General features: G+C 43.3%; 1 protein-coding gene across 1 annotated transcript in view; it reads left to right on the top strand.

Annotated features, from left to right (window-relative positions):
* Positions 1-21425, top strand: part of srbd1 (S1 RNA binding domain 1) — a 121224-nt gene extending 99799 nt beyond the window's left edge. Inside the window, exon 20 of the mRNA XM_089012615.1 lies at positions 21223-21425. Within this exon, the coding sequence (XP_088868741.1) occupies positions 21223-21242 (20 nt within the window). The 3' untranslated portion in view covers positions 21243-21425. The remainder of the gene's footprint in view (positions 1-21222) is intronic.
* Positions 21426-22505: the final 1080 nt, after the last annotated feature.

Raw genomic sequence — 22505 nt, 5'->3', positions numbered from 1 at the left:
TGGTGGTTGACTTTGCTAAGAGAATGGAAATGGCTATTGTGAATACTTTCAGAAGAGACAGGAACATAGGGTGACCTATAAGAGTGGAGGCAGAAGTACATAGGTAGACTATATTTTGTGTCAACGGCGCCATCTAAAGGAAATCAGCGACTGCAAAGTAGTGGTTGGTGGGAGTGTAGCCAGACAGCATAGGTTGGTGGTGTGTAGGATGACGCTGGCAGTGAGGAAGATGAAGAAACCAAAGACTGAAGTGAGGACAAAATGGTGGAAGTTGAAAATCGAAGAGTTTTGCATGACATTTAGGAAGGAGGTAAGACAAGCACTGGGTGGGCAAGAGGTCTTTCCAGATGACTGGCAAACTACAGCGAACATAATCAGAGACACTGGTCGGAAAGTACTTGGTGTATCGAGTGGAAGAAAGGTAGATAAGGAGACTTGGGGGTGGAATGGGGAGGTGCAGGAGTGTATACAGAAAAAGAGGTTAGCAAAGAAGAAGTGGGACACTGAGAGGACGGACGAGAGTAGACAGCAGTACAAGGAGATGCAGCGCACGGTTAAAGTAAAGGTGGCAAAGGCCAAACAAGAGGCTTACGATGACTTGTATGCTAGACTGGACAGCAAGGAAGGCGAGACTGATGTTTACAGGCTGGCGAGACAGAGAGACAAAGATGGTCTCTCACACCAGCTACCTCTCTGACCACATCCATAAACCTCCTCTTCGGTCTTCCTGTCGGTCTCCTGCTTGGCAGTTCAAGGCTCAGCATCCTTCTCCCGATATAGTCACTCTCCCTAATATGAGTCGTCCCTCTAATGTACTCATTCCTGATCCTATCCAACCTGGTCACTCCCAAAGAAAACCTCAACATCTTCAGCTCTGCTACCTCCAGCTCTGCTTCCTGTCTTTTCTTCAGTGGCACTGTCTCCAGTCCAAACATCATGGCTGGTCTCACCATGGTTTTATACACTTTTCCTTTCATCCTAGCTGAAACCCTCCTATCACACATCACACCTGACATTTTTCTCCAGCCGCTCCAGCCTGCCTGGACACGCTTCTTCACCTGTTTTCCACACTCTCCATTGCTCTGGACAGTTGACCCCAAGTACTTAAAATCCTCCACCTTCTTTATCTCTTCTCCCTGTAGCATCACTCTTGCACTTGGATCCCTCTCATTCACACACATATATTCCGTCTTGCTGCGACTGACCTTCATTCCTCTTCTTTCCAGGGCATCTCTAGTTTCTCCGCCACCTGTTCCCCGTTCGCGCTACAGATCACACTGTCATCTGCAAACATCATGGTCCAAGGAGATTCTTGTCTAACATCGTCTGTCAGCCTATCCATCACCATAGCAAACAAGAAGGGGCTCACAGCTAACCCCTGGTGGAGTCCCACCTCCACCTTGAATTCCTCAGTCATACCGACAGCACACCTCACAACTGTCTTACAGTCATGATACATGTCTTGTACCGCTCTCACATACTTTTCCGTCACTCCAGACTTCCTCATGCAATGCCACAGCTCTTCTCTGGGCACCCTGTCATACGCTTTCTCCAGATCTACAAAGACACAATGCAATTCCTTCTGACCTTCTCTGTACTTCTCTATCAGCATTCTTAAAGCAAACACTGCATCTGTCGTACTCTTTTTTGGCATGAAGCCATACTGCTGCTCACAAATGTTCACTTCTGCTCTTAGTCTAGCTTCAACTACTCTTTCCCACAGTTTCATTGTATGGCTCAGAAGAAACATTATAATGGCTTCCTTAAATTCAAAATGGCCCCTGAGAGGGTGCCAAAACTAAAATGTGGCCCGATTTGCCCACAGTTGGCAACATTTTAAATAAACTTCCGATCTTGTTAGTTTACCGATTCTTTATATGTCAAGTTGACGGCTCGGGTTGTCGCTCAGCCTCCCGAGCGACCCCCCCCCAAGCCCCCGTTTGGCTTTGCCTCAGCTTGCATTTGGAAGGGACGCCCCGAATTTCCCAACTGGGCGCTCTTTCATGATTCAGCCCAGATCGACAGACTTTGAGGTATGTGCGTGGGCAGGCGCGCGTCGAAAAGTTGTCGGGACAGGACGGTCCTGGCACGCTCTTGTCGGATGAACTCTCCGTGACTTTTTGGGCCTGAAATTAGAACAAGTGCAAACACACCCGCCAGAAAATTAGCTAACCAGCAGGAAATGCAATCTCTCTTCGATGCAACACAACAGAGAAGAAAGCCGAGATGTCGGCTGGGGCGCTCGCACAATCTTTGTCGACTGTAACCACTGCCGTAGCCCACGGGTTTCCAAGTCAAGGCCCAGGGGCCAAATGTGGCCCGCCACATCATTTCATTCGGCCCTCGAAAGCAAATCAAACTTGTGAAATTGCATGCTCATCTATCGAGCTAGCTAGCGAGCAATCGAGCTAGCTATCTCTCTTTCTATTCAGCTAGCTTGCTCATGCAATAATGCAAATCTGCCCGCCGCATCATTTTATTTGGCCCACAAAAGCAAATCAAACGTTTGAAACTCTATGCTCATCTATCGAGCTAGCTAATGATCAAACTAGCTAGCAATCGAGCTAGCTAGTTGGCTAATCCCTTGCATCCCAGGTGTCCAAGTCGACCTGAGGCCAAATCTGGCACGGCGCATTTTATTCGGCCTGCGAAAGCAAATGAAACTTGTGAAATTGTATGCTCATCTATCGAGCTATGTAGCGAGCAATTGAGATAGCTAGCCATCGAGCTAGCAGGTGATCGTGCCAGCCGGCGATCGAGCTTTCCAGCGATCGAGCTAGCTAGCGATCGAGCTCGCTAGCGATTGAGCTAGCTATCTCTCTTTCTATTCAGCTAGTTGGCTAATGCCGTAATGCAAATCTGGCCTGCTGCATCATTTTATTTGGCACGCGAGAGCAAATCAAATTTGTGAAATTCCATGCTCATCTATTGAGCTAGCTAGTGATCAAACTAACTAGTGATAAAGCTAACTGGCTAATCCCTTACATCCCAGGTGTCCAAGTCGAGGCCCGGAAGCCAAATCTGGCCCACCAAATCATTTTATTCGGACCGCGGAAGCAAATTACCTTGTGAAATTGCTTGCTAATCTATCGAGCTATGTAGAGAGCAATTGAGATAGCTTGCCATCACGCTAGCTAGTGTTCAAGCTAGTTAGCAATCGAACTAGCTGTTGATCGAGCTAGCCAGCGATCGAGTTAGCTAGTCATCCAGCTATCTCTCTTTTTATTCAGCTTGTTGGCTAATGCCATAATGCAAATCTGGCCTGTGGCATCATCATCATCAAATCAAACTTGTGAAATTCCATGCTAGCAATCGAGCTAGCTAGCGATTGAGCTAGCTACTGATCGACCTAGCCAGCGATCAAGCTAGCCAGCAATCAAGCCAACCAATGATGGAGCTAGCCGGTGATCAAGCTAGCCAGCGATCGAGCTATCCAGCAATCCTGCTAGCTAGCGATCGAGCTCGCTAGCGATTGACGTAGCTATCTCTCTTTCTATTCAGCTAGTTCGCTAATGCCATAATGCAAATCTGGCCTGCCGCATCATTTTATTTGGACCATGAAAGCAAATTCAACTTGGGAAATTGCATGCTCATCTATCGATCTAGCTAATAATCGAGCTAGCTAGCGATTGAACTAACTGTTGATCGAGCTAGCTAGGGATCAAGCTAGTTAGCTGGCTCATCCCTTACATCCCAGGTGTCCAAGTCAAGGCCTGGATGCCAAATCTGGCCCACCACGTCATTTTATTCAGCCCGCAAAAGCAAACTGGTGAAATTGCATGCTCATCTATCGACCTAGCTAGCAAACAAGCTAGCTCGCTACCGAGCAGGTTGGACAAATCCAAACAACAACTGTGTTTGTTATATTATCATTTTATCAGCTCCGGGGAGCAGTTGAAATGTCAGTCTGTCTTTGCGCTTCCTGTCTTGCGACTCGCATTGATTAGCATACCAACTCTTAGCATGTTAGCATTCAACCCGTCTCAAGTAGACTTCAGCACAGAGAAGAAGCGCCTGTCCACCAAAAAGTTTTCCATTTGGTCCAAAGTGGTTGTTTGCAAGCTAGCTCTTAGCACAGTTGTTTTTTTTTTCCATTTTTTTTGTCCAACTAGTCGCACATCACGTATTCCGCCGCGTCATTACATAAGAATAAGAATAATACATCTCATTTTCATCATCTCAGCGCCTTTCAAAACTCTCAAGGTCACTTTACAGTCACAGGATGTTTTTTTTTTCTGTGGGTGAGCAGCGGCAGCCACACGCACCAGCGTTCACTCAACCTGGAAGTAACTCAAATAGATAGCAAGCTAGCTAGCTAGCGCGCGAATAGAATAGATAGCTATTAGCTAGCGAATAGATAGCTAATCGCTAGCGAATAGATAGCTAATAACCAGTGAATAGATAGCTAATAGCTACCAAAAAGATAGCGTATCCCCCACACCCCCATTTTGCCACCATGTGGTCAGATGTTCACACGTCTAATCTCCTCTGACTTAAACCACTTCATCACCCTCTGGCTACTACTTTAACACACATTCTTGCTCTTTCTTTCACACCCACACACAGACACACACAGTTTTTGCATTGCTATCTACACAACTTTCTCATTCTTGTTCACACACACACACACACCATGACTGCTACTTCTGTTACTGCTCGACCGTGCAAAAGCTTATTATGCAAGACGGTTTTCCCCTTACATTCCACATGTCACCCAAAACCTGTTGTTTACCATTTTTAGTGTGGGAGCTGTTCCATTGTGTCTCTGTGTGTATTTTTGTGTGTCTATGTGTGTGTGTTGGTGCAATATAATCTGGCACTTGAGGCTTTGAGAGAACATGTCACGGAGGCCTTTGCAGACTTGTCTTGCGTTTTTTTTGTTTTTTGGGTCGCTTGGCTGGGGCGCGCTGTCACTCGTCGAACAGCAACGTTAGCAGCGCTAAGGAATTGTTGCGTTGGAACGATTATGGGCAAACATCAAAAGTTGAAGCAACTGCAATGCCCACATGGAAATGTGCGCAACAAGAAGAACCTCGGCTTTGGCCGTTGTCAGTAGTTGTCAATGGATGACGAGCTTCCAGGTTGCCTCTTGATGATATCCGAGTGAAGTTGCCGTGCTTTCTTGGCGATAATACCCTCACTCACACTGCGCCCTGCGAGAGGCAACTAAATCAACGACCATCACAAAGGCCAATAAAACGACGTTATTATATAGTACAGTTTATTTCTTTCATTACAATACAATAGCTCATTTATTATGCATCAAATAAGGTATATTTTGTGTAGTTTTAAAGGACAACCAACATTATTTTTAATTTTTATAGCATCTAAAATACCCAAAACACGCAGGCTGATATTTTTAGTCAAATTCCAAACACCAATAAAAATGCGTTAAATGAGTCCCAAAACTACTTCAAAATGACCTCAGAGATGTTGATTTTCAGAAGGCCCCGCCCCCTTGTTCGTGACGTCACTTTGGGTCACAAACTGCCTTGCTCCAGAATCAAAACAACGGATTCAGATTCTAAGAATATGCTTTCTTGTTACTCATCCAGTTATTAATATGATTCAAATAGTTCTGAAGAGGAAAGCATACATGTTTGTAATTGATTAAAGAAGCCCTTTAGGATATATATCAGGCAGAAACTACTAGCAAAATACTTTAGTTCGCTGACGAAGCATCTTGGATAAGAAGCGAAACATCCGACACCTTCAAAGAAGTACAGATGACGGCTGAAAAAACCTTTTCATCGATGGACCACTCCTATACGACTGAGAGCTTACACAGACGGATGTTACCTGTAGTTATTGATCAATTTGTTGCGCGCTCTAGATGTTGGTAAGAACATGTTCAATTCCACCTCCCATCTGACGTCATAACGACAACGGTGGGAACAGAAGCCAAACTTGCAGAAGAACGGCCGTCAGGCACAAAATGATCAGGCGTCTTCAAAAACACCAAACGTCTTTGATGCTTTTGACCTCCAAAATGTCACCTGTCACTCATTCTTGACGCATCTGTTTGCCCGCTGGCTCGCCTGCAAGAAAGCAGGAGTGAAACGGTGAGAAAAAAAAGCCTGCGCCATGCGTCACAAGAGGCATCTGTCCGCAAAGCGAGGTGTCGGGTTGCCGAGCCCCTGGTAGCGTCGCGGATTTACGCGCTGGCCGTAAATGTGTCGCTGTGTTCTGATTTTGATGGAGTGAGGCGAGAAGGGCAAACGCGGTCGGTCGGGCGTGTTTGGGATAGGAAACAATTGGCGTCTTTGTTTGTCTTCAGAGACGTTTACAAAAAAAATAAACAAAAGACGACGAAAGGTGGCTTTTGCCGAGCTGTCCAGTTCAGTGACCAAAACGGCCGTGGATAATAATAATAATAATAACAATAAATTTCATTTATAAGTGCCTTTCAAAACTCTCAAGGACACTTTACAGTTTTTCAGTGGGTGAGCAACGGCAGCCACACGCGCCAGCGTTCACTCAACCCAGAAGTAACTCAAAAAGATAACGCTAATAGATAGCCAGCTAGATAGCTAGCCGGCAAGATAGCCATATAGCTAATAGATAGCTAGCAAGCCAGCCAGCCAGGTAGCCAACACATAGCAAGTAGATAGCTAGCTAGATAGCCAGCCAGCTAGACAGCCATATAGCTAATAGAGAGCTAGCAAGCCAGCCAGCCAGGTAGCCAATACATAGCAAGTAGATAGCTAGCTAGATAGCCAGCCAGCTAGACAGCCATATAGCTAATAGAGAGCTAGCAAGATAGCTAATAGATAGCCAGCTAGACAGCCATATAGCTAATAGAGCGCGAGAGAAATAGCTAGCCAGCTAGATAGCCATGTAGCTCATAGGTAGCTACCGAGCCAGCCAGCCAGATAGCCAATACATAGAAAATAGATCGCAAGTAGATAGCTACCTAGATAGGCAGCCAGCTAGACAGCCATAGAGCTAATAGAGAGCTAGAGCCATAGCTAATAGATAGCCAGCCAGATAGCTGGCCAGCGAGACAGCCATCTAGCTAATAGACAGCTAGAGAGATAGCTAATAGCTACCCAGCTAGATAGCTTGCCAGCTACATAGCCATATAGCTAATAGATAGCTAGCGAGCCAGCCATCCAGATAGCAAATAGATAGCAAGTAGATCGCTAGCTAGATAGCCAGCCAGCTAGACAGCCATAGAGCTAATATAGAGATAGCTAATATCTAGCCAGCTAGATAGCTAGCCAGCAAGATAGCCATATAGCTAATAAATAGCTAGCGAGCCAGCCAGATCGCAATACATAGCAAATAGATAGCAAGTAGATAGCTAGTTAGCCATCCAGCTAGACAGCCATATAGCTAATAGAGAGCTAGAGAGATAGCTAATAGATAGCCAGCTAGATTGCTAGACAGCTAGTCAGCCATATAGCTAATAGAACGCTAGAGAAAAAGCTAGCCAGCTAGAGAGCTAGGCATCTAGATAGCCATATAGCTAATAGGTAGCTAGCGAGCCAGCCAGCCCGATAGCCAATACATAGCAACTAGATAGCAAGTAGATAGCTAGCCAGCCAGCTAGACAGCCATATAACTAATAGAGAACTAGCGAGATAGCTAATATATAGCCAGCTAGATAACTAGACAGCCATATAACTAATAGAGAGATAGCTAATAGCTAGCCAGCTAGATACCTAGCCAGCTAGATACCTAGCCAGCTAGATAGCCATATAGCTAATAGAGGGCTCGCGAGATAGCCAGCCAGCCAGATAGCCAATACATAGCAAATTCCTTGTGTGTTCTACATACTTGGCAATAAAGATGATTCTGATTCTGATTCTGAAATAGACAGCAAGTAGATAGCTAGCTCGATAGCCAGCCAGCTAGACAGCCATATAGCTAATGACCTTTGACACGGAGACCCTCTGAAGCCGATCGACGACGATCGCAGCGTCAATCGTCGGAGAAATCGCCCGGTACGCGCTTCCACCGGCGGCGAGTGTTTATTGTCCGGGTGATATTCGACACCCGCGGAATAACGAGCTTGTTATGGTGAGTGATGGGCTTTCGCGACGCCTCGGCGGGCTCAACGCCGTGGCAGGTGTGAACGGGTCAAAGTGTCAACCGCGAGGTGACGGCGAGGTGAGAGACGAGCAAAAAAAAAATAAAATCCCACAGATGATGTTCTTGCGCCTCCGGGCTTTGTGTGTGTGTGTGTGTGTGTGTGTGTGTGTGTGTGTGTGTGTGTGTGTGTGTGTGTGTGTGTGTGTGTGCGCTTCAGGCAGCGCATTAGTAAGAGGAGATGTCGGCAGGAGAATGCCTCCTTATCTCGAGGGCAAAGTGCTTTTTTACTCTCTGACATAACTTCCGCGGTTAAGACGTAAGAGAGCGGCGTTTTCTGTGGATTCCAAAAACAAAACAAAACAAAAAAAAATCTAAATTGGCCATTGAAAAAAAGATCAAGCAGAATCACAATCCTCTTTATCGGCCAGGTACAGTGATACCTCGGTTTACGAACTTAATTGGTTCCCAGAAATATGTGTAAGGCGAAAAGTTCATCTGCCAAACATTTATTTCCCATAAGAAACCATTAAAATGAGAATAATCCGTTCCCAGGTCCCAAAAAAAAAACATAATTTTCTACAAAATAAGCCTTAAAACTACACAAAATAGACCTTATTTTATGTATAATAAATGTGCTATTGTATTGTAATTAAAGAAATAAACTGTACTGTATAATAAAGTTGTTTTATTAACCTTTGTGATGGTCAATGATGTAGTTGCCTCTTGATGATATCCGAGTGGAGTTGCCATGCTTTCTGGGCCATAATACCCTAACTCACACGGTCCCCTGCTAGCTGCTTTTAATTAATCCAAATCAACCTCTTCTATTGCCTGAGACCGTTGCTTAGACAACACAGAAACACCCTTAATAACTTCCTTGTTCTTAATGATGGTAGCAATGGTCGACTTAGCGTACTGGTAGTGGGACGCTAAGTCACACACACCTCGTTGGTGTTTTTTGGATGAGATCCTTCTTCTGCTCGACCGTCATTTTCTTTTGTGTCGTCTTTGGCTTAACACTAGCCTGTGGTGGGGTCTCTTTCGCTCCGATAATAGCAAAAGTACTCCACTCGATAATAAACCATGTCTGCACTCAAAGTAAGTGGGTGTGGAAAACTAGCCAAAAATATACTCTCGCAAATTTAATGAAATTTAATTTAATATGGAGGATACTAATAGAGGCTAATCGAATCGAATCGAATGCTGGATCGGTAGCGCCTGCCTGAGAGGGAGTCGCTGGAAAAGGTGGTGGGCAGGGTACGGAGGGTCCAGTAGTATTTTTTTCCGTGTCTTCCCAATGTCACTGCAGCGCTGAGTTGTGCTGGGCTTCCGAAGCGGCTCGCTGGTCTTGGGTTACCGGGCAAACAAACTTTGGGCCGGCAGAAAATCCATTAGCGCTATCGCTAAACACAGGCGCTCGCATTCGCGCGCCGGCCCCTGCCCGCACGCTCGCGTTCAGGCACTTGATTGCAAACACGTGTGGCCGAAGTGAGCTGACGGCACTCGACGGGCGTGTCGGCCTGGGCCCGCTCCATTAGCTACGCTAATAAATACGCATTTGGAATTTCTCCGGCGGCGCTCACAAAGTGTCTCAGTAAATCGGGCCTTGAAATCCCATTCAGGACGCTTTCATTTGTTTGTTTGTTTTTTTTTTGCAAAGACCCCAAGAGTGCATTTCATGCGCAACAGAACTCAGTATGCTTACGTTACGTCATTAAAAATATGTGCTGCTGTGAAGCAGCAGCAATCAGAGTTGGGGATTTAAAAGTCAAGAAGTCAAAAAGTAGATAAAATGAATGAATGAATGAATGAATAGTGGGAAAGAGCGAGAGAGAGAGAAAGAGATCTGATAGCTAACTAGCCATCGAGCTCGCTAGCCATCTAGCAAATGTACCCATTGTGGGACTATTAAAGGCTTCTTCTCATTCTGATTCCTAGCCAACTAGATAGCTAACTCGCCAGGTATCTAGCTGATAGATAGATAGATAGATAGATAGATAGATAGATAGATAGATAGATAGATAGATAGATAGATAGATAGATAGATAGATAGATAGATAGATAGATAGATAGATAGATAGCTAACTCGCCATCTAGCTAGCTGATAGATAGATAGATAGATAGATAGATAGATAGATAGATAGATAGATAGATAGATAGATAGATAGATAGATAGATGGATGGATGGATGGATGGATGGATGGATGGATGGATGGATGGATGGATAGATAGATAGATAGATAGATAGATAGATAGATAGATAGATAGATAGATAGATAGATCCGATAGCTAACTCGCCATCTAGCTAGCTAATAGATGGATAGATAGATAGATAGATAGATAGATAGATAGATAGATAGATAGATAGATAGATAGATAGATAGATAGATAGATAGATTTGATAGCTAACTCGCCATCTAGCTAGCTAATAGATGGATGGATAGATAGATAGATAGATAGATAGATAGATAGATAGATAGATAGATAGATAGATAGATAGATAGATAGATAGATAGATAGATAGATAGATAGATAGATAGATAGGTAGGTAGGTAGGTAGGTAGCTAGCTAGATAGATAGATAGATAGATAGATAGATAGATAGATAGATAGATAGATAGATAGATAGATAGATCCGATAGCTAACTCGCCATCTAGCTAGCTAATAGATAGATAGATAGATAGATAGATAGATAGATAGATAGATAGATAGATAGATAGATAGATAGATAGATAGATAGATAGAAAGGTAGCTAACTAGCTAACTGATATATGGATAGATTGATCCAATAGCTAACTAGCCATCTAGCTAGCCATCTAGCATGTTGAAAGATAGATAGAGCCAATATCTAGCTAACTAGGCACTGGCTAGCTAGCCAACTAGCTAACTCTGTAATATTGTGGGTGTATGTGCCCCGTTGTAACGATCTCGCAGAGAACCGCAGCTGGGCCATTTTTTTTTTCATGGTGTGCGTGCACGTTTGACAAATGCCGTGTGACAACGGCGCGCGGCGGCCCCCCTTTTTCCGCCGCCTCTTTTGCGCCACCGGCCGTCACCGTGCATTCGCACCTCATCATTCGCATTCTCTGTGGCGTATTAGCGCCGGCCGTTACAACCGATAGGGTTTCGGCGGTCAGATGCGCTGCAACCCGAGACCGTCCGTCTCGGGGCCCCTAACGCAATTTCTGCGTGCGGTTTCTCACCAACGCAAAGTTGGCCTGAAAATATGTGGGCGTAATGAAGGCCAGGGATGCGGGTTGGGCAGAGGGCGAGGAGGCCGCCGGTGTCGGGTTACCCGGACGGACGTGTTTTCCAATCTTATTTATAACTGGAGTGAAAGTGTCCACGCGAGAAGGTCCCGACTTTTGCTTTTGCCTCTCACTGGAGCATCCTTTGAAATGAGTGCTCGGGTAGCGGACTGGTCCAGCTGCGACTTTGCCGCTTTGAGTTTTTGGAGACTTTGGTTGAAGTCTAATCTATCTATCTATCTAATAGATATTGGATCTATCTATCCATATATCAGTTAGCTAGTTAGCTACCTATCTTTCTATCTATCTATCTATCTATCTATCTATCTATCTATCTATCTATCTATCTATCTATCTATCTATCTATCTATCTATCTATCTATCTATCTATCTATCTATCTATCTATCTATCAGCTAGCTAGATGGCGAGTTAGCTATCGGATCTATCTATCTATCTATCTATCTATCTATCTATCTATCTATCTATCTATCTATCTATCTATCTATCTATCTATCTATCTATCTATCTATCTATCTATCTATCTATCTATCTATCTATTAGCTAGCTAGATGGCGAGTTAGCTATCGGATCTATCTATCTATCTATCTATCTATCTATCTATCTATCTATCTATCTATCTATCTATCTATCTATCTATCTATCTATCTATCCATCCATCCATCCATCCATCCATCCATCCATCCATCCATCCATCCATCCATCCATCCATCCATCCATCCATCCATCCATCTATCTATCTATCTATCTATCTATCTATCTATCTATAAGCTAACAAGCTCGGTGTCAAATATCTCTTTCTGTCTGTCTGTCAGTGTTTGTCGCTATATCCCTCTATCCATCCAGCATCAATCAAGCTTGCCAGCTGTTTATTGATTGATTGATTGATCGATATGGCTCGCTGGCGAGTTATTTATCTGCCAAACTAGCTAGCTAGATAGCTATTTATCCACCGAGCTTTCTTGCTATTTCTTTCTCAAACTAGCTAGCGCTTTTTCTATCTTGCTATCTAGCGAGCTATCAAGATAATGTAGACCGCCAACATTTCGTTTTGCTCCTTAGAAGCGTAAACGTTCCCGTCGGCGTCCCGTTAAAGCGGCAACCCGACGTGTACGCGGCGCTTTCACATCGGTCGTGAATCGGGCGATGGAAGAGCCACATGGTCCCGCTTTACGACTCAGCCGTGAGAACAGCCCAGAATCTGGAATAGCATTCACCGTCAGAGGAACTCAAAGCCAAAGTATTTGCATCTGCCGGCCAGCAAACGACACCGGAAAATCGTTAACATGCGCTATGCTAGCCGCAGTTCATCCTCAATGGCGCACCGGCAAAAACGTTGCCCCCCTCGTCCAGAGCGACCCGACACCGAAAAGTGTTTTTGATGGCCTGTGGGGAGCGCAAGTGAGGTCGCCACTGGAGAAGAAGACGATCGATAAAGTGGGAGGGATTTAGTGCATCATCAAAGTGACTATTGGAGGGGGGGGGGGGGGGTGGTAGCGGTGTGGGGTCTTGCTCCGCGGGGATCGCCTTTCACTGGCTATCATTTACACAAGCATGCACAGTCCCTTTATGGACTTCCAGCAGACTTTAAACGGACACAACGAGACGTTCGCCAAGGGAGGAAACACAAGAAAAATTCGCAAGAGATGTGAGAAGTTTCCTCTGAATAATAATAATAATAATAATAATAATAATAATAATAATAATACATTTAATTTGTAAGCGCCTTTCAAAACTCTCAAGGTCACTTTACAGTCACTGGATCAGTTTTTCTGTGGGTCTGTCTGTCTGTCTGTCTGTCTGTCTCTCTCTCTCTCTCTCTCTCTCTCTCTCTCTCTCTCTCTCTCTCTCTCTCTCTCTCTCTCTCTCTCTCTCTCTCTATCTATCTATCTATCTATCTATCTATCTATCTATCTATCTATCTATCTATCTATCTATCTATCTATCTCTCTCTCTCTCTCTATCTATCTATCTATCTATCTATCTATCTATCTATCTATCTATCTATCTATCTATCTATCTATCTATCTATCTATCTATCTATCTATCTATCTATCTATCTATCTATCTATCTATCTCTCTCTCTCTCTCTCTCTCTCTCTCTCTCTCTCTCTCGCTCTCTCTATCTATCTATCTCTCTCTCTATCTATCTATCTATCTATCTATCTATCTATCTATCTATCTATCTATCTATCTATCTATCTATCTATCTATCTATCTATCTATCTATCTATCTACAGAAGTCACTAAAATAGAATAGTAAGACAAATAGAAAGCTAGCTAGCAAGCCAATAAATAGCTAATAGCTAACCGGCTACAATAACATTCCACTCATCCGTAAAATTTGAAGAGAAAAGACAAGCAAGGGAACCAGCCATCAATGAAAACTAATGCTAATGCTAAGTTTCCATTGCCACGTATGGACAGCGGTTAATTTTGTCACGCTTGGTGCTGATGAAACAATTTGGATTTTATTGTCCTTGTCCCTGATCAAACATGGCGAAAAGAAAAAAAAAATAATAATAATAATAATAATAATAATAATAATAATACATTTCATTTGTAAGTGCCTTTTAGAACTCTCAAGGTCACTTTACAGTCATTGGATTAGTTTCTCTGTGGGTGAGCAGCGACAGCCACATGTGCCAACGTTCACTCAACCCGGAATAACTCAAATAACTAAAAAGCTAGTTAGATAGCTATTAGATACCCAATAGACAGTCTGCCAGCTAGCTAATAGACAGCCAGCTAACCCGCCAGCCAGCTAATAGATAGCTAGATAGCTGTATAGATAGCAAATAGATAGCCAGCTAGATAGCTAATAGATAGCCAGCTGGATAGCTAATAAATAGCCAGCTGTTAGCCTGCCAGCTAGCTGGATAGATAGCCAACCAGCTAGTGAACAGATATCCAATAGATAGCTAGCCAGCTGGATAGATAGCTAATAGATAGCCAATAGACAGTCAGTCAGCTAGCTAATAGACGGCCAGCTAACCAGCCAGCCAGCTAATAGATAGCTGGATAGATAGCAAATAGATAGCCAGCTAGATAGCTAATAGATAGACAGCTAGCTAGCTAATAAGATAGCCAGCTGTTAGCCTGCCAGCTAGCTGGATAGATAGCCAACCAGCTAGTGAACAGATATCCAATAGATAGCTAGCCAGTTGGATAGATAGCTAATAGATAGCCAATAGACAGTCAGTCAGCTAGCTAATAGACGGCCAGCTAACCAGCCAGCCAGCTAATAGATAGCTAGATAGCTGGATAGATAGCAAATAGATAGCCAGCTAGATAGCTAATAGATAGACAGCTAGCTAGCTAATAAGATAGCCACCTATTAGCCTGACAGCTGGCTGGAGAGATAGCCAACAGATAGCCAGCCAGCTTGCGAGATAGCTATTAACATTCTTGGCCACTTGCTTGTCGAGCAGATTTTCAAAGGCCACCCTCAAGTCGGCCGGTCATCAAGACGCCATTTTAGGAAATCGGACACGGTGAACCAACGGAAAACACAAAACGCTCATTTCATCATCCTGAGATAAATAAACCAGCCGTCTGCTAATGGAGCTAGCGTTTGGCAAATGTAAACGCTTCTGCAAGAAAAAAACCAACACGTGTGGGCACTTTTAAGCCAAATGAGTTAGCAAAAGTGAGCAAGTGAGCTCGGCATTTGATTTGACACGAAAACAAACAGTCCCGCGCTGCTAAATGGCTAACGTCAACGTCAGTCGTGAAGTGTAAAGAAAATTCAGTCATGCTCCAATGCGCACGCAGGAAAAATAGACTCACGCGCGTCACGTCGGTTTCCAATGCGGCCGATGTGCCGCCGCAACTCCCACTTTTCTTATGGAAAAAAAGAAATAAGCCGCTCGGCCCAAAAAGTTTATTTGGAGGTGAATTAAAACAGCGGTCGGGGTAAGTCGCGTGTGATTTTGAGGGTGTGTTTTTTTTTTTCTGTCTTTGCGCTTGTCAATACAGAAAAGGAGAACGTGGGCCGAAATGAAAAATACAAGCGTGAAACTCGCCCCGGGTCCGTTTGACTGAGCTCAATTTCCCGAGGGTAGCGCCATGGGATTGGCCTGAATGCACCGATACCCAAAATGGCCCATTTCTTGGAGAAAAATTACGATCAGCCGGCGTCCGATTCTCGCTTTGACCGGAATGATCTGAGACTGCTGAATAAGCTGAATAAAAAAACAAATTGTCAATGTCAACAGAAATGTGGGGAGTGGAACACTGTGAAATATAAAACAATTGATTTTGACAAGATTCTTGTGACAATTGCATACGCTCCAAGCGTCGCCATCCCGCAAAAAAAAAAAACTAAAACCTTAAAAACAATGCGACTCATCTATTTAAAAGCGTGGACTCGCTGTGTTGCCCCTCCAGGGCTACATGGGCCACTGTGGGGTGTGTTCCACATTTTTAATGAAAAAAAAAAAACAAAAACAACATCAATTCATCTATTTAAAAACTTGGACTAAATGTGTTTATCCTCCAGGGCTGAAGGGGGCGCTGTGGGGTATGTTTCACATTTTTTTCCAAATGAAATAATAATAATAATAATACATTACATTTTAAGCGCCTTTCAAAGCTCTCAAAGACACTTTACAGTCACAGACAAGCATAGGTACTATAATAAAATAAATACAATCACAAATAGAATGCAATAAATAAAATACAATTATAAATAGAAACAAGAGAGAGAGCTACACAGAAAATGCAATTTTGAGATGGGACTTGAAGGTGGGAAACCTCCCTGACCGAAAAAAAAGGACACATTGTAGCAGTCCTTCCATCACCTCAATGCTTGTTTGGTCTGAAAACCTCGTATTGCACCAGAAAGAGCCAGACGAGGGCGTCCAAGCTCCATGGAAGGAATTTATCAGCCTGTGGAAACGGGCTGATTCATTCCTCACAGGAGCTCGGTGGCCATTTTCTGCCTCTTTTTGGGTGAGACATTTCCCCCCAATGAATAAATTATTTCATCGATTGCAAACATGTATGCTTTCCTCTTCAGAACTATTTGAATCATATTCATAACTGGATGTGTAACAAGAAAGCATATTCTCCGAATCTGAAGCCATTGTTTGGATTCTCCAGTAATGCAAGACGTCTTGGCGATGTCACGAACTGGGGGCGGGACTTTCTGAAAATGCCCAATTCGCACCTCAATTTTTTTTTGCAGATTTTGGACACTTTAAGTCATTTTTATTGGTGTTTTGCATTTGAATTTGAACATGGACTAGATGTATTGATCCTTCAGGGCTACAGGGGGTGCTGTTGGGTATGTTTTAGCTTTTATTATGGAAATAAAACCAAAATAAACCTCCAAAACAAAGCAACTCATCAATTTAAAAACTTAGACTAGATGTGTTGATCCTTCAGGACTAAAGGGGGCGCTGCGGGGGTATGTTCGGGTGGTTTTTTTTTTATGGAATAAAACAAAACAAAAACAACCTCAACTCATCTATTTAAAAACATGGACTCGATGTATTGATCCTCCAGGGCTTCAGGGGGCGCTGTGGGTAATGTTTAGCATGTTTTTTTCCCAAATGAAAACATAACCCCCCAAAAAAAAAAAAAAATAAATAAAACAACCACCAAAACACAGCAACTCATCTATTTAAAAACATGGACTACGATAATAGATCTATTAGCCAACTAGCTTGCTTTGTATCTATTTGGGTTACTTCCGGGTTGAGTGAACGCTGGCGTGTGTGGCTGCTGCTGCTCACCCACAGAAAAAAACTAATCCTGGGACTATAAAGTGACCTTGAGAGTTTTGAAAGGCGCTTAGAAATGAAATGTATTGTTATTATTATTATTACCTGTAAATGTGTATATCCTCCAGGGCTACAGAGGGCGCTGTAGGCTAGAATTTTGTTTCCTTTCGGAATGCGCCCGCTTCTACATTCTTTATCTTGATGACAGCTGGCCAAAGCTAAACCGGGAGTGGCAGCGAAACCGAGCCCCCCCCCCCCCCCCCCCCCCCCCCCATTGCCCCGGCCTTTATTGCGCCTCATTATGCAAATGAGCTGCTCCTCGATCGTCCAAGCGCTGAGGCAACACCCAATAGACTTATTGATCGGTTTTGCGACTGAGAACGCTGTTGACAGTCCCAATTTCTCCGCTTATAAACCCACCGGCAAGCGTTGCGTGTCTCCGTTAAATGTTCTGGAAATGGCGGCGAAAATGTTTACAAGTCAGCGACTCCCCCCCCCCCCCCCCCCCCAAAAACAATCTCATTGATTGGAGCAGATTATTTTCATCAGTCGTGATCCCTTCTCTTCAGACTCCGCATCCGCCGCATGTAAAAAAATATCGCGGCAGAAGGCAGATTGGCTTCAAGTGAGGGTCAAAAGGGGGGGGGGGGGGGGTTGTAATTCGATCGACAAGACCCCCTCGCCTGCCCGCCTCGCTCGCCGAATTACACCTTAAACTTCTTTCAAAGCAATTTGCACCAATCCGAGTGCCACTTGTTAGAAAATAGGTTCAAATGGACTATATAATTCACAATAATATAATATGATTATATAAACATAAACTCTATTTGCTCGATAGATAGAAAGCTGGCTAGCTAGCTATCTAGCTAGCCCGATCTCTATTTGCTATCTAGCTGCTAGCTAGATCTCTATTTGCTTTCTAGCTGGCTGGCTATATATCTATCGAGCCAGCTATTAGCTATGTGTTTGCTAGCAAGCCAGCTTTCTATCTATTTCAGTTACTTTCGGGTTGAGTGAACACTGGCGCGTGTGGCTGCCGCTGCTCACTCACAGAAAAAGTGATTCTGTGACTGTAAAGTGACCTTGAGAGTTTTGAAAGGCGCTTAGAAATGAAATTTATTCTTATTGTTATTCTTTGTATTGTTCAATATCGATATTAAAAAAAAAGACAGACATTGATAACAATGATTATAACCGAAAATATTTTGGTTTTCCACCAAAATCGGTTTTCCAACAGTTTTCTGGAATGGATTATGGTCGAAAAGCCAACTTTTACTGTATTTGCGCTGAAACTGTATCTTAGCTGTATATGTCCTATTTTTTTAGTCAGTGTGGCTAATCTATCTGTCAGCTAGCTATCTAGCTAGCTCCCTAACTGGCTAACTATTGGCAATCTATTTGCCGTCTATTAGCTACAGTATCTGGCTGGGTGGCTAGCTAAACATTTAGCTGGCTATCTATTAACTTAATGGCAAGCTAGCAATCGAGCTATCTGTTAACTATCTATTAGCTAGATAGCTCGCTTTCTATCGATTGGAGTGTGTTATTATTTTTATTAATAATAATTATTATTATTATTACTTGGGAAGAATCGGCCGGTGCAAGAAGGGAAACGACAATCCTCAGTGCCAGGCTTCTACCTCCCCCCCCCCCCCCCCCCCCTTCAACCCTCCGCCCGCCTCGTGTGCGCGTGTGTTTTTAGCCTTGATAGCTCGGGGAAGTATCTGTTTACTTTGTGATTACAGACAATTTGAGTGTCGCGGCCCAGTAAATTCAAACCAGTCACTTGGCCAGATTGGCCCGGACAGCATCATCAAGCCACACACACACACACACACACACACACACACACACACACTCGCGGTTTGAGGCGGCTTGGGCCAAGTCCCCCCGCCCCCCCACCCCGTACCCCTTCCCTCCCTCCCCACGGTGGTGTTTTCCCCTCAAAGGCAAATAAACGTTGATATGTAATTAGGTCCAATTGTGTATATTTTCACGTCCATTTCCCGCCGAGTGGCGGGCGGGGCGGGGCGGGCCGAGGCCTCTTAAGAGCGCAGCAAGTGCACCTTGATCAAGCCGTCACCCGCCGTCCTGAAAGAGGGCCATTGATTGGCCGACAGCCTCCTTGGCTGGGGCAACATTAAGAGCTTGTGTGCCGGGCTCGGCCTCGGGCGCCGCGTGTTTGGTCTGCGCCGGAACGCCGGCGGCCCGTCGCCAAAACACTGTCGCAGAGTCAATATTTGGCCTGCCGTCGAGGCCCCGAGTGCGAATTGTTGGGCGAATCTGAAGCGGTAAGACTCATCTTGCCATTTTCACGCTCGACCACGCTCGATCAATTGTTGATACAGTAAAGTCTGGTTATATTGATATCTGTTATATCGATAGTACTGCTTATTACGATACTATTTCTATGAACGCAAGGAGAAAATTTACATGCCGCAGGATCGGATATATCGATAGTCCGGTTATATCCATATTTTTTCCGACTCCCGAGAATATCGATATAACGAGACTTTACTGTATTTTAATTCATTGACTGGCAGACGGTGTGCAAAAATGTGTCCATTTTTGGACACTTTTTGTCATTGTCACTCCAATCCCAGGACCTACAGAATATTGAGTTTTAGGACTACATCAACATTCAATGCAGCGTGAGAAACCTTAGACTGTCTTCTTTCATCAGAAAAAAAAGAGTTAATTCCCAAATTATATGAGTCTGGAGTTATCAGAGCTTGAAATGAGGGCATATGTCCAAAATACAATGCAATACAGACATACATGTATTGATTTATATAGCTAGCGCTTTAACAACAATTTAGATTAACCTTTATTTGTCTAACGGTGGGGAAATTGACATTTACATCAACATTCAGTGCAGCGTAAGAAACCTGAGACTGTTAATTCCTAATTTATATGGTTCTGGAGTTACTTGAGCTTGAAATGGGGGTGGCTGTACAAAATACAATGCAATACTGTGATACCTCAGCTTACAAACTTAATTGGTTCCCAGAAAGTGTGTGTGTAAGTGAAAAGTTTGTCTTCCAAACATTAAGTTCCCCTAAGAAACAATAAAAATGAGAATAATCCGTTCCCAGGTCCCAGTAAAACATAATTTTGTACGAAATGAGCCTGAAAGCTACACAAAATATACCTTATGTTATGTATAATAAATTTGCTACTGGATTGTAATGGAAGAAATAAAGTGTACTGTACAATAAAGTAATGTTATTTACCTTTGTGATGATCGTTGTCAATTGGAACTTCCAGGTTGCCTCTTGATGATATCCGAGTGAAGTTGCCGTGCTTTCTCGGCAATAATACCCTCACCCACACTGTCAACTGCTAGCTGCTTTTCGTTAATCCAAATCAAGTTTTTCAACCTCTTCTATTATATATTGATTTATATAGCGCTTTAACAACAGCTAAAGTTGTAACAAAGCGCTAACATAGACAAAAAAAGCAAATGCTGCCCCCTAGTGGACGTTAATAAAAAACAATCAGATGGCTGACCAGCGCTTTATCGGCACCGCCCAAAAAAAATTACCAAAACCCCCAAAAAATTCGGCAACGGCGCTCATTTTCAATTCCCGAATAAATTCGGGAATAGCAGTGAATGAGTTAATATCACACATCAAATTGGATCCCTGCGGCGTCACCGCCTTTGAACGATCCACGTGACTGATCGCCGCCGCAAAAACAAAAAAAAATGTCGGCCCGAGCGCATTAGCGCTAATAACGCTCATTACTCCACAACAATGTCCAGAGCACTTGTCAACGTGATGATTAATGGCCGGCTGGCCTTTTTTTTTTTTTTTTTTTTTTTTTTTTTTTTTTGGGGGGGGGGGGGCTCTCAAACTACCTCCAAGTAAAAAAATAAGCGGGTGGGCAGCATCATTACGGATTATTCACACCTTTGTGTCGTAGCGCTACTGGTGTGGATGAAAGCATTTCAAGTTTTCGTCATTCCTATCGTACCTTATATATCGTCCCAAATAAGTAAACACCATTCAAATAACCCCACCGGAGTGACTCCAAATGATTCGGCTTGCTAGCATGACTTCACCCCCCCCCCCCCCCCCAAAAAAAAAAAAAAAAATGGTGTGTTTTGACTTTTCTGCGCTTGTGGTCGGCGAGCTCACGTCTTGCCGTTTCCTGTCATTGATCACAAGCGTCTTTCTTTCTTCTTCTTTTGCAGACGGGCACAGAGAAACTTGATCATGACCAACTTCAGCTACCAGGGGACAGTGTGAGTGAGGGTATTATCGCCGAGAAAGCACGGCTACTTCACTCGGATATCATCAAGAGGCAAGTACATCAACGACCATCACAAAGGTCAACAAAACAACTTTATTATACAGTACAGACGCTTTGATCCTCTCCTCTTTCATCTGAAACTGCTTCGTGTAACAAAGAGGGTACAGAAAGTGCTTAAGAATGAATGATTGTGTCTTTGTGTTGTCATGTTATTTGCTATGTTGTTTTTTTTTTGTTGCTCTTTTGACTTCAAGATGGCGCCGCGAGAGTGACTGCCTTTCCAGCAGCTCCTGTATTTTGTTTTTCTACGTTCAGTTCTCTCATCAGTTTGCTGCTGTGAAATGTAAATTTCTCCACTGCGACACTATTAAAGGCCAATCCAATCCAATCCAATAGATAGCTAATACCTAGCGAATAGATAGCTAATAGCTTGCTAGCTATATAGCTAATAGATACAGTAGCTAGCTAAATAGCTGTATAGCAGCTAAAAGAGAGGAAAACACACCCCGATTCCTCCGCACGAAAAAACGGCAATCCATTGTAAATCGATGTTTTTCTAATGTTCATTATTGATTAGGAAAACAAAAGCAGACATTGATTACATTGATTATAATGGGAAATCAGGATCAATCTGTTGATGAGGAAAACAAAAGCAGGCATTGATTACATTGATTATAATGGGAAATCAGAGTCAATCTGTTGTCCATGTTTCGGTTTTCAACCAAATCGGTTTTCGAACAGGTTTCCGGAACGGATTATGGTAGAAAACCAAGGTTTGACTGTAATTGGATTGGATTGGATTGGATATAATATAATACAATACACAATAATAATATAACAATACAATATAATATAATATAATATAATATAATATAATATAATATAATATAATATAATATAATATATAATGGAAACGTAATGAAGTCATTTGCACATTTTTTTTCAAGTGGGCGGGCATAAAACAGCATCTCGCGCAGCTCATCTCGGAATGTCAAATTTGCATACCGCTGGTGTGATTGACAGGGTGGTAGCATTGGAGGGGGTGGGGGCTGCTGTTGTTTTGATTGTGAACACAGAAAATCACCAAAATCCACAAAGTTCGAAGGTCATGATTGACAATTGATCAAATATGATCAAAGCATGTTGCTAACCGTCAAGAATAAAAAAAAATTGTTTCTTGAGACTTGCTACGTCGTGAGTGAGGCACAAGATTATTTTTCGTCG

This window comes from Hippocampus bargibanti, linkage group LG13, assembly GCF_051943395.1.
Source record: "Hippocampus bargibanti isolate YZ-2025 linkage group LG13, ASM5194339v1, whole genome shotgun sequence".
In the NCBI taxonomy this organism is placed as follows: domain Eukaryota; kingdom Metazoa; phylum Chordata; class Actinopteri; order Syngnathiformes; family Syngnathidae; genus Hippocampus; species Hippocampus bargibanti.
This window is presented reverse-complemented; position numbering and strand designations above follow the sequence as displayed.